The sequence below is a fragment of the Rhinopithecus roxellana genome, chromosome 7 (genome assembly GCF_007565055.1).
Source record: "Rhinopithecus roxellana isolate Shanxi Qingling chromosome 7, ASM756505v1, whole genome shotgun sequence".
NCBI lineage: Eukaryota > Metazoa > Chordata > Mammalia > Primates > Cercopithecidae > Rhinopithecus > Rhinopithecus roxellana.
In genome coordinates, this window is record NC_044555.1 from 136,670,240 (window position 1) to 136,683,356 (window position 13,117).

The following is a 13,117-nucleotide window of genomic DNA, read 5'->3' on the forward strand; positions in this document are numbered from 1 at the left end:
CTACAATGACTGTTCTGAAACTTGTGCTTTCCCCAAAACAGTATTTTAAACAGCTCCCCAAGAAAACACATCCAGATCTACTTCTTTCCTGTAAGGGCTCTGTTGTATTCTGTTTTACCACTGCAGCCTGATGCATTTAACCAAGACAAGAAGGCAACCTAAAAGTTCAAGTCTATACTATGGTATTCCTTTGTTAAAATGTATGTGTCTGTAGACAGGTAAGAATTAAAACTATTTAGCTACTTCTAGTTTTCTCTCCAATGCCTGCCTTTGGCCGCATGGTTCATTTAGTAACTTCTGCATAGTTTTATTGAATTCTCCTTGAAGTGGGCAGATCACCCTTTGCATAATGTTCTATCCCGTTTTAGTATACAGACAACATAATGCCTTATTTGAAATGTAATTAGACAGTTTAAATGAAACATAGTAATGAAGAAATAAGCACTATGGTTCCAAAGACAGGCTGTATTTTATAGTTTTCACAACTATAAGTCTTTAAACTGAGAGGTCTGTTTTATCATGCACGTTTCCTGTTCATTAGCTTTAATATGCCAAGCCTTTATAAAAATTCCTCTCTCTCTCTCTGTCTCTGTCTCTCTCTCTCTCTCTCTCTCTCTCTCTCTCTCTCTGTGTGTGTGTGTGTGTGTGTGTGTGTGTGTGTGTGTGTGTGTGTGTCTCACCTCTCTTCCCTTCTCCTCTCCTCTTCTCTTCTCTTCCATTCACAGGGAACTGTTAAGAGGAGACAAGAAGAAGACCACTTCCAGTTTCCAGACATGGCTGATGGGGGCTACCCTAATAAAATTAAGAGGCCTTGCCTTGAAGATGTCACCCTTGCAATGGGCCCAGGCGCCCATCCTGGTACTGCCTGTGCAGAGCTGCAGGTCCCTCCATTGACAATGAATCCTAGCCCTGCGGCTATGGGAGTGGCTGGCCAGTCGTTACTGCTCGAGAACAACCCTATGAATGGCAACATCATGGGCTCACCATTTGTGGTACCACAGACTACAGAAGTGGGACTGAAAGGGCCTGCTGTTCCTTACTATGAGAAAATCAACAGCGTGCCGGCTGTAGACCAGGAGCTTCAAGAGCTGCTAGAGGAGCTCACCAAAATTCAAGACCCTTCTCCGAATGAGCTAGATCTTGAGAAGATACTGGGGACAAAGCCAGAAGAGCCACTGGTTTTAGATCATCCCCAGGCAACCCTAAGCACAACTCCCAAGCCTTCGGTTCAGATGTCACACTTGGAGAGCCTGGCTTCCAGCAAGGAGTTTGCTTCTAGTTGCAGCCAAGTTACTGGCATGTCACTTCAGATCCCGTCCTCCACAGGGATCAGCTATCCGATTCCTTCCACCAGTAAGCAGATAGTGTCACCGAGTTCTTCAATGGCACAGTCCAAGAGCCAGGTCCAGGCCATGCTCCCTGTTGCTCTGCCCCCCTTACCAGTGCCTCAGTGGCATCACGCCCACCAGCTGAAGGCACTGGCAGCCAGCAAGCAGGGGTCTGCTACGAAGCAGCAAGGACCCACCCCCAGTTGGTCTGGTCTGCCTCCTCCAGGACTCTCTCCACCTTACCGCCCGGTGCCATCGCCACACCCACCACCACCACAACTGCCGCCACCACCCCCACCATTCAGCCCCCAGAGCCTCATGGTGTCCTGCATGTCGTCCAATACTTTGTCGGGCAGCACTCTCCGAGGCTCTCCCAATGCCTTACTGTCAAGCATGACGTCCAGCAGCAATGCTGCCCTGGGGCCCACCATGCCCTATGCTCCTGAGAAGCTCCCCAGCCCTGCTCTCACTCAACAGCCGCAGTTCGGCCCTCAGAGCTCCCTTCTTGCCAACCTCGTGTCCTCTACCGTCAAGACCCCTCAAGGACACCTGATGTCTGCTCTGCCCGCCAGCAACCCTGGGCCGTCCCCACCCTATCGCCCGGAGAAGCTCTCCAGCCCAGGCTTGCCACAGCAGTCCTTCACCCCACAGTGCTCCCTGATCCGAAGCCTCACTCCCACCAGTAATCTTCTAAGCCAGCAGCAGCAGCAGCAGCAACAGCAACAGCAGCAGCAGCAACAGCAGCAGCAGCAGCAGCAGCAGCAGCAGCAGCAGCAAGCAAATGCGATCTTTAAGCCCATGAACAGCAACTCATCCAAAACCCTGAGCATGATCATGCAGCAGGGGATGGCAAGCTCCAGCCCAGGAGCCACAGAGCCATTTACTTTTGGCAACACCAAGCCCTTGTCCCATTTTGTTTCTGAGCCGGGTCCCCAGAAGATGCCCTCCATGCCTGCCACCTCTAGGCAGCCTTCCCTGCTCCACTACCTGCAGCAGCCGACACCAACACAGGCCTCTTCAGCCACTGCCTCCTCCACAGCCACTGCCACCTTGCAGCTGCAGCAGCAGCAGCAGCAACAGCAGCAACAGCAGCAGCAACCTGACCATTCATCATTCCTTCTGCAGCAGATGATGCAGCAACCCCAGCGTTTTCAGCGATCAGTGGCCTCAGATTCCATGCCTGCTCTGCCCAGACAGGTAAAACAATCTCATATCTGGCTGTGTTCTTTGGTTTTGGAAATAACAACTGTGCTTCATGCTGCCAATATCTGGCTCTGGTGGGTAAATCCAGGCTATAGTTCTCTCTGAGAGTGGAAATGATTCTGAAAAAGTCTACTGAAGTCAGCTAATCCTGTGTGGTTAAAAGCACAGTGTTAATAAGGCCAAGGTTATGGTTTCAGTGCCTGTTCAGGTCACCTAACTTCCCTGGAAGGAAAGCTGCACCCACAACGTGCTCCCGGTGGAAGGAGCCAGGTGGGACAAGTCCGAATACAGAAATGCCTTCCCTGCACTGGGCCATGTAGAAAGACTAGTGAATCCTTCTTAAGATGTAAGGAAATTGCACTGAAGCATTTAAATCTTATCCCTGCTGGCAGAATGATGAACACTAAGCCTTCTAGAAATGCCACAGCAAACTTTTGCTGAGCAACCTCCGCATGCCGTTTGTCACTGTGCTGGATACTCAGGCAGGTCGTGAAAGGAAAAAGACAGGTATTTGTAAGGTAGTCACTCTCATCATCTCCATTTTACAAATGAAGAAACTGAGGCTCAGAGAGTTGAAAGACTTGCCCAGAGTCACATAGTTCGCAAGGGACAGAGCAGGAACTTGAAGCCAGGTGGTCTCACTCCAGGGCCTGTGCTCTTCTTGAAATTACTTTTGACTTCTGACCCTCCATCATCTCCTCCAGGCTTTTCAATCATGAAATGCAGCTGACTCCACCTGGGTTGTGTCTATCACAGTTCCCAGTTTTCACTGCTGTGACCCCTGCCTGTATTAGTTATCTGTGGCTGCATAACAAATTACCCCAAGCACCAGCTTCAAACCATATGCATACGTTACCCCACATCCTGATTTCTGGGTGTTAGGAATCCTGGCATGGTTTAACTGAGTCTTCTGACTGAGTATCTCCTAAGGCTGCAGTCATCTCAAGGCTCAATAGGGAAAGATCTGCTTCCAAGCCCACTCACGTGGTTGCTGGCAGGAAGCAGTTCCTTGCAGGTTGTTGGACTGAGGCCTCGGTTTCTCATGAGCTATTGGCCAGAGGCCTCCCTCGGTTCCTTGCCACATGGCCTCTTCACAGAGCATCTCACAACATGGCAGCTGGCTTCATCTGAGTGAGCATGAGAGAGTGTGCCAGTGAAGCAGGGTAATGGGGGGAGAGGCAGGAGGGATAGTGCCAGCACGTCAGGAGTCACAGTCTCTATGATCTAGTCTGGAAAGTAACATCCCACCACTTTTGCTGTATTCTATTCATTAGATGTAAGCCAGAGGAGATTGCATGAGGGTGTAAATACCAGGAGGCAGGGCTCAGTGGGGCCAGGTCTCATGTGTGCCTACACAGAATACTCAGTCGCCATCTACCATCCCTCCTTCCCATTCCTCTCATCCTTGCCCAAGTTCAGGTCCTCTTGATTCTTTATCTGAATTCATACAGTTGACCCTTAACCGGTCTCTCCCAATAAACCATCCATTGCTCTGTGAGTCGTCTTGCTAAAACAGTGACCTGATCATGTTTTACACTTGCTCAGATGTCCCCAGAGGCCCGTAAGCTGGCCCCACCAGCCTCCTGGGCCCTTCAACATCCATCAGGCCCTGCCTTGCACTTTGTTTCTATTACCCAGAAGTGCCTGCAGCACTTGGTCCACGCTATCTGGTCTCAGCCTTTACTCCAGGGCCGTTCCCTAGGCCTGGTCATCCCTTCCCACATTTTCTCTCCTGTCCAACACCTGCAGCTCCTTAGGGCTCAGGCACCATCCCCTCCAGGAAGCTTTTCTGTGACTGTCCCCAGTACTTCCATTTCCCACTGTGCCTCCCTCTTCTGGAGAGTGGTCAAGGAGGAGATATCATAAAGTGCTTGGCCAGAGACCTGGCCCAAGGGAAGCACCTGTCAGGGGCTGACCTCTTATTCAAGAGCTCCGTGGCAACCCCTAGAGTACAGAGGTTGTGTCTTTTCTAACCAGGTTTCCTGGAGCATAACCATGCAGAGTGCTTGACACCAGAGAGTTGGTCGTTTGATAGACCATACGGCAAGTAGAGCTCCTATGGGGGTGGCCGGGGAAGCGGTGTGGAGACAGGCAAAGCACATAGGACACAGCAGGCTACCTGGGGCTCGGGCCCTGGTCTGCAGTTCAGGAGCACTTTGGTTTGATTTTATTATAGGGCTGTTGCCATCTGTTTGCATGGACTTCTGCAGCTAGCTCGGTGAAGCCCCATCATCAACACGGGAACTCTTTCACTAGCAGGCAAGATCCTCAGCCTGGAGACGTGTCACCATCTAACATTGTGAGCCTTTCTGTTTTGTTTTGTCTTCAATTGGGTACATTTTTTGTAGACTGATTGTGTTGTCCCAGAGCTGGATCAGCTGGCTCAGAGGGAGAATTCTTAATGATTGGGGTCATGCAAATCATACTCAACCAATTACCTAGGTGGGGTTGGAGAAAGTGTTCAGGAGAAAGACCAAGCAGTCAAGCTCTCTGGGGCTAGGAGCACAATAAAGGGGGCAAGCAACCTTGGCCAGCAGAGACAAGAAGCTGGGTCCCCAAATGGGAAATGCTATTGCCACCAAGAGCTGCCTTTCCAGCCTGTGCTGGCTTGTGCCCAGGGGCCAGGCATGGGACCTGGTGCTTCACCTGCCTCCTCTCATTTTAATCCTCAGAGGCAGGGGCTGTTACCATTCTCTTGGGAGTTGCGGGAAAAGGCACAGAGAAGTGACCAAAGTTGCCCACAGTCACACAGCAAGTTGGGGCCAGAGCAGGCAATCTGGCTACAGAGCCCACACTCATACTCCCACGCATGGGGCACTGCCTCTGGAGACTTGTGTTTCCACTGTCACCTCTTAACTGCTTCCTCCTCTACAAATGAAGGTGATGATAGGTTGTCTGAGGATTAAGTGTGTTAATACATCTAAAGCACTTTGAACAGGGCCTGGCATAAAGTATGCGCTGACAAGGGGTTTGGTGTCATGATGACTCTACCTCCTGATCCTGTGCTCCCAGATCTGTTTCATGGGACTAAGATGTGGTTCTAAACACCAGTAGCTGTGGCAGGACAGACACAAGCCACGCTCTCTCCAGACCCTGTGCCCACCATGAGATTGATAGGAGTTGTGCAGCCTCTGAGCCTTGTGGGCTCCTTTTGCTCTAGGCCCTGACCCTCCTGGACAACTCCCAGCCTGATAGGAAAGGGGAAAGGGCCAAGGGCCATCCCTGCCTTGCAGACTGGGGATCTCACTTTGCTCTTTCTTGAACTCTCCGGCACTCTCACTCCACTCCTTTCCCTAGCACTCTGTTCTCTACCTGGTATTCTTCCAGGCCTCCAGGCTGGGGGTCTCAACAGTCCTTCTGTTTCTTCTTATGGCCTCTCCCCATTAACTCTAAGACCTAAGAACTCAGGCCTGGTCATTCTTCCAGGGGAGGAAAAAAAAATAAAGAAAAAAGCGAGTGTTTGAGGCAAGAGCTGGGACCCCTGCAGGACAGATGGTGGCCCCAGTGGTGGGGAAGAACATGTTTCTCACTTCCAGCAGGCTACGCAAACTTCCCAAGTTTTACTGATGCTCAAGCTGAGCCTCAGGAACACTAATTACCTATTATATGGCATTTACCAACCTGTTGCATTTGGCATGGATGATAACGGTTACCATGGAAAAATTGGACATTCATTTAAATCTGGATCTTTGAGGTTTTGTGCGGGGAGTGGGGGCTTTTTTGGTTTTTGTCTGTTTGTTTGTTTCTTTAGAGGCAGGGTCTCACTCTATTGCCCAGTCTGGTCTCAGACTCCTGGGCTCACGTGATCCCCCCACCTCAGCCTCCCAAAGCACTGGGATTACAAGCATGAACCACCGCACCTGGCCTAGATCTTATTTTTCTAAAGGAGTTATTTCTAAATGTGAGATGAGACACAAACGCTTGAGTAAGCTGAAAAGCCAAATCCAGCCTTCTGTATAGGAGCTCATTTTTATGTACAGACCAGCATCTCTCTACTTGGGGGATTTTGCTTTATCAGTTGAGTGAACTATTCAATTTCAATGCACCATTCACGTCCACGTAAGGTAAAAGGCAATGCCACATGACTTTGGGGCAGCTGTTTAGCATGGGAGCTTGAGCAAGCAAGGGCACTGGAGGCAGACAGAACTGAAGTTCAAGTCTGGCTACAGATGTTGACTGATTCAGGTCCCATGAGCAATGTTACTCAACCCCTGAGCCTCAGCTGAAAATGGGGAAAGGAATAGTCCCCTTCACATAGGGCATTAGGAAGGCAAAGGAGATACTAACTTGAAACTGCTTAGAATGGTGCCCAGCACACACTACAGGCTCAGCCAGGGCTAGTGCAGCCTTGTGGGCTTGGACCTGAAACCTCTGGGGCCTGATGAATTTCCAAATTCAGGACATTTGGGACTTTGGGAAGGTAATGTGGTACAAATACCAAATGTCACACAACCCTCCAGTGTAGTCTGAAGCAGCATTTCATTACTTTTGCAAAGAAATATGAATATTTAAGGAAGTCCAGAGTCAACTTTTGCCCCCAACTTTTATGTGCCCCACCCAACTTTTATGTGCCCCCACATAAAATTTGGCATCAAATTTACAAAAGTAAAATTGACTTTCAGAGCTTCTTGGACTTGAAATTACCAGATATGGGATGTGGACCTGGAATTATTAAGGGAGGGATCTTTAACTCTTTATGGAGTTGCAACACCCAGCGCTGGTTTGTGAGATTTTAATGACCCCAAATTGCATCACTGAATTCCCCACCCTCCCTCCAGGCTAGGTGATAGATCTTGATGTTTAATCAGACTGAGGCAAAATGAATTTTGTTTGCATCATCTGATGTCCCTTCTCCCTGAAGATTACTGGAGATACCTTGGTGTATTGCAAAAATCAGGGTTAGGACTTACTTCGGTTTCACTATTCACGACTGCAGAACAGATCTTACATTTACTCAAAGACAAAGACAAGTCTGTCAAGGAGATGGGAGTTGAACTGTGGAAGAGTGGGGATAGCAAGAGGTAGCCTCTGGCCAGAGTGCCCTCAGTGCACGTGCATTTGAGCCCCACTCAGATCTGCAGAGCTGGGAGTGCGGTTTCATGGGGAGGAGGGATGTGGATGGAGGCCAGTTGGAATAAGAACAGAAAAAAGCCTGGAATCTGATCCTTGAGGCAGGCTGTGCAGCACAGGGGGAAGAGGGCAGCTGCGGAGAAATAGACCAAGGAGGCACATGATGTTGTTTTGACAAATATGGAGAGGGTAGAGAAGGGGGAATCAAACCTGCCTTAGAGAAGGCTGGATTAAGCCCCCACTGGGTCTGATATGCTTTCTATCTTAAGGATAAGCTTTAACTTAGGCAGTCATGAATACTGGGCAATTGCAGAGGCAGTAAACTCGCCATCTTCCCTTTCTGAGGGGTTGGGCCTATGAAGAGGATCTGGGCAGCTCCATCTAAAGTGGGGCCTTTGGGAAGCCCCCCACTATCCCCACCTGTGGCCTCTCTCACCCCTGGTAGACTGAGCCCTCCGAAGTGCAGTACTTCCAGCACCAGGGCCTGAAGATAGACGGCACAGGGCGGGGGACACGGGGGCCTTACCCTGGGGCCTTGGCAGGGGACAGGCCCTGGGGCTTGGCTCAAGGCCAAGTTCAAGAAAGCTCAGACTTTGGATCACTTGGGTCCAAACCCCAGTTCTGCCACCTTTTCCACGGGGCAAGCGATTTATCCTCTCCAGGCTTCAGTCTGTAAAATGGAAATACTAGTGTATCTATCTCATGGGACTGCTGTGAGGATTAAATGAGATGAGGTAACAGCGTTTGGTATAGGGCCTGGTACACAATTATGCTCCATTGATATTAGCTGTCACTCTCAGGAAAGTTCCTGAAACTCAGAACACCAGTAACCCAATGGAATGAGTTTAGTCAGCCTCGGCTCCAGCATCCAGGCTCCTCTCTGACCTCCAGAGGTGGACAGTGACTTGGAGAGAAAGGGCAGGGGGAGTTCAGTCCCTCTGGGGCTGCGTGCTCACAGACAGCTCCAGAGTAGGGGCATTAAGGAAGACATTTGCCAGGTGGCTGAGGAGCAGCCAAGGCAGCAGACACAGGTTGGTGACTCCAGAAGGAAGTAGAGCCGCCAAGTCAGGCTGCGGTTTCCTGAGTGCCCCTGACAGTGGGTAGGGGAGAATGTTGTCTTCTCTTCCCTCTAAGCACAGCCAGCTGAACTTCTAGGAGTTACGTGGATGCTGAATAGCAAATGCAACCACAGGTCGACTTTAGGTGGGCAGAGAGGAGGGGGAAGGAGGAGCTAAGTTCCACTGGCAGCCAGCGTGGATCTGACCCCAGCTGCTTGCAACAGGCTCCGGGGTGCCTGACATTTCAAGACTCAGGCAGGTGGCTTACTGTCAATACACAGCGATAATGAACAGGGCAGAGAGCGTGTACATGAGTGGCCAGGAAGGAACGCTGGTCCTGCTTAGTCATGGTGCACAGGTATCCTGAGGGGATACCTCCCCTCTCTCCTCTCCTTTCCGTCCTTCTCCACCCTCACTCTCACTCCCAAAGCCTCCAGAAAGAATCTTTGCAGAAACCCAAGATTCCTATTGGTTTGAACTTCCAAGACTACCCTAGCCCCCTCAGTGGGCTAAATTAAAAAATTACACCTTTAATTACTGCTGTCTCAATCAGCTCTGCAAATTAAATTCTTCATGTTTGAACCATGACTTTTCATTGAAAACAAAAATGAACAAACCAGGTTAGTGAGGCCAAGAGAATTTCCTATTTTGATCAAAGTTACATCTGCTCCATTTACAACTAGAGTCAGGAGAGGCAGAGACGGCCAATGAACCTTTTCCTAGTCTCAGAGTCACTGATAACATTTTTTTAAAAAGTAATTGTTATATTACTAAAATACGTGACCTCCACCCCAAAATCAGATCCACCACATATTTTCGAGGAAAGGCCTGTCACCTTGGACTTAAAGGTCTTCTCCCTCCCTCACTTCCCTGCATTCCTTTCTCGTTTTGAGAGTAAGGCTTGGGGGAGAGCAATACTGCTGGCCGTGCTCTCAGAGAAAATTTGTCTGTTAGTAATTCTGGCAAGAATCATCACAGATTTTATTTCAAATGTTAGTCCTGCTAAAATGCAAGAACAGAAGCCTCTAGAGGAAGCTCTGTGTTGTTCACCAGTCAAATGATAACTAAGGAAGGGCCTCCAATTGCCAGATAAAGGATTGGAAACCAGACAGTCAGATTTCAAAGAGCCCGTGGGTCAGAGCCGGGGCCTGCCCTGTACATATTCTCTGGCAGACACGGAAATGTTTTCCTGAATGAACATTCTTATTTTGTATTTAAACTTGACGGTACGTACAAGCTTAGTTTTACCATTCTTTCTAAATTAAGCTGCAAAGAGCTGTTTGGTTTCGGGGAACTTTTTCTTAGCTGCTTTGTGTGGAACTATGATTAGACACCGTGTAACATGCATTTTGAAAATTCGGGGACTGATATCTCAGTGTTGAAAATGTTTTGTTTTAACCACTCTAAATTGCCAGGAAATGAAACCACATGGGCTGCTGAATTTGGGAAACACAGGCTTAGAACTTGGTATTAATCTTACCAAGAATCAAAAAAAAAAAAATTTTTTTCGGTTTCTTTTTCGATTTCTAAGAGCCATTAGTGATCCTCCACCTCAAAGCTATTTTTCTTTTTCAAAAAGCGGAAATTTAAAATGTGCTGCTTGTCAAATGCTAACCTTTTAAATGTCAACTTTTTTTTCTATTAAAAGCTGAAGAATAAGTGAGATGACACTTTCAAATGAAGGCGACTTTACATTGTGCCCCTAGAGGAATGAGCCATCAGTTTGTGTGGTCAACCCCAAAACTTATGGGGATGCACAAAGCCGCCCACTTAAGATGCATCAGTAATAGAGATCAATAGATATAATTTTTTCATTGCTTAGTAACTGGCTTATGAACGCCAAAGAGGCCATCATTTCAGAAACCTCCTGTCAAGTTTTTTGTTTGTTTTTGTTTGTTTTGTCTTAACATACCTGAAGAGAAACAAGGAAACATGCTGAAGTTGGGATACCCAAAATGAGCCCGTTTGAAAATGAAGTGTACAAATTATTTTATGCTAAGTTAATTAAGACAATCTACTTATTTGTCACTGTAAAGCAAAACAAGGAATCTCATTGCGCTTTTCAAAGAACGTAAGAGGACAGAAATAAATCATTGTGTCATGCTGCTTTAAGCTGTATCTCCTTATGATTACCTACAAACCCAAAACACAGAACGCCATAAGGAGCAAGCAGTCCAGTTTTGTGCACACAACAAACATGAAAGAGAAGTGCTGCGGTTCTACTACTACTATGTCCCCAGGTGAAAAGTTCGCAAAATGTAAACAAGATCTAGAGCAGAAGAAACTCACAGTAGACTTGCTCCATTCAGCTGTGGCCCTAACACCTACAGCCAGCACTGTCACTCAGTGCAGGAGTAGATGGTGCAGAGCGACAAGGGATATCAAAGATGTGACCCTTCCATCCAGGTGAGCAAAGGATGAGTACTCAGAGGGCTCAACTGCACCCTCCCCTCCCCGTCCTGTGCCTTCCCCAGCTTCCGTCTCTCAGATCCACTCATGGTCTCATATCGTGGATTTATGGAATCCTTTCCTGAGTCTATTTGTACTTTAGCCTGTTCTGTCCCTTAGGGATTGACAAATCCCACCATCTGGGCCTGCCCTGTAAAACAACTATGTGGGCCCTGACCTGGCTGCTTTTTAGCTTGAAGGGGACAGCAGAGGGTAGAATGCTGGTTACATTTAAAACACCCTGCTCTCAGACCCAGAAGAAAGAGTTTCTGCTTTTTCCTAAGGAGTTGAAACAGTCTGGGATTTTATCTGATTTTGTTATTTTGCCTACAATGACAAACACTGTTTTTGTTTTATCGTGTTGTGTTTTTTGCTAGATGAGTGTTTATCATGTCGGTTGCACCCATCCAAAGCAGTAAGGTTGTTGAAAGCCAAAAGCAGCAGAAAGGCCCAAAGAAATCACCCCACCTCACCCACAGGCTCACCTCTGCAGGTGTCTTCAGAGAGCTGACTCTTAACTCTCATCTCAGCAACAGCTTCTAAGATAGAGAGTGGAATAAAGGGTCAGCATTCATCCATTTCTTTGATGTTTTCTCCTTTACCCCATGTGAACCAAGTTTGTTAGTAATGTGCAGCTAGGACTCAGATGAAAAGCACAGAGCCACAGGCCTTGGTTGGGTTATTGGAGCTAGGTGCACAGGAAAAATAAAAGTGGGTACTCCAGGACATTATATATATAGTCCTGGGCTAAAGGTGGCCTTCAGGGCCTGAAAGATGCATAGCTCTACTTCGCCAGGAATTATCTCAACTCTTGCTTTGCTTTTGGGAGCTTTCAATTTGCAGCTAAAGGCTCAGGTTCTGGCCAGCCTTTTCCCCTGTAGCATGCTACCAAATCCAGCCATCCTCCAGTTTTGAGCAGAGGAGGTGAGCGTAGCTGTGGAGACGCATATTATTCTGCAGGCCCATGTCGGGGTGGCCCATGAAGAGAATTTGTCAAGGCCAGCTGGCTCAGCAGACCAACAGATGAAGGTGGACTCCTCATTTGCAATTGTGATTAATGATCATTTATTTCCATGTGACAAAGCTTTGAACGATGTGGGAGGCCCTCACCCATCCCTGAGTGGGAATAACTGGGAACGATTCCATGACCCTTTCCCTTTATCTGGCAATCCTTTCAAAGATGAGCTCTGGAAAATGTGAACAGACAATGCACTCCACTACAGCTTTCTAGTTTCACATCTTCAAACACCAAAATTTTGACACCCACTGGGATAGTTATTATAAACACATACACACACAGAGAGAAAATAACAAGTGATGGGGAGGATGTGGAGAAATTAGAACCCTTGTGCATTGTTGGTGGGAATGTGAAATAGTGCAGCCACTGTAGAAAAAAGCATGACAGTTCCTCAAAAAATACACAGAGAAATACCATATGATCCAGTGATTCCACTTCTGGGTATATGCCTAAAAGAAGTGAAAGCAAGACTGGACACAGTGGCTCACACCTGTAATCGCAGCACTTTGAGAAATCGAGGTTGGAGGATCACTCGAGGTCGGGAGTTCAACGCCAGCCTGGGCAACATAGTGAGATCTCACTTCTACAAAAAATTACAAAAATTAACCAAGCATGGTGGCGCATGCCTGCAGTTTCAGCTACTCTGGAGGCTGAGGTGGGAGGATTACTTGAGACCAGGAGGTCGAAGCTGCAGTGAGCTGTGATCACTGCCCTGCACTCCAGCCTGGGTGACATAGTGAAACCCCATCTCAAAAAGTAAAAAAATAATAGAAAGAAAGAAAGAATTGAAAGCAGGGGCTCAACCAATTGTCTGTTCATAGCAGTTTTGTTCACAATAGTCAAAAGAGAGAAGCAACCCAAATGTCCATCAGCTGGTGAATAAATAAATAAAATGCAGCATGCCCATACAATAGAATATTATTCAGCCTTAAAAAGGAAGGAAATTCTGACATGTGTTATAACATGGATGATCCTTGAAGGCATTAGGCTAA

The 13,117-nt window shown here is 47.8% G+C and overlaps 1 protein-coding gene across 1 annotated transcript in view; it reads left to right on the forward strand.

Moving 5' to 3' along the window:
* MAMLD1 (mastermind like domain containing 1) overlaps positions 1–13,117 on the forward strand; it is a 143,727-nt gene that overhangs the window by 98,526 nt on the left and 32,084 nt on the right. The window contains exons 5-6 of the mRNA XM_030934689.1: positions 726–2,525; positions 4,708–4,830. Of these exons, the coding sequence (XP_030790549.1) occupies positions 726–2,525; positions 4,708–4,830 (1,923 nt within the window). The remainder of the gene's footprint in view (positions 1–725; positions 2,526–4,707; positions 4,831–13,117) is intronic.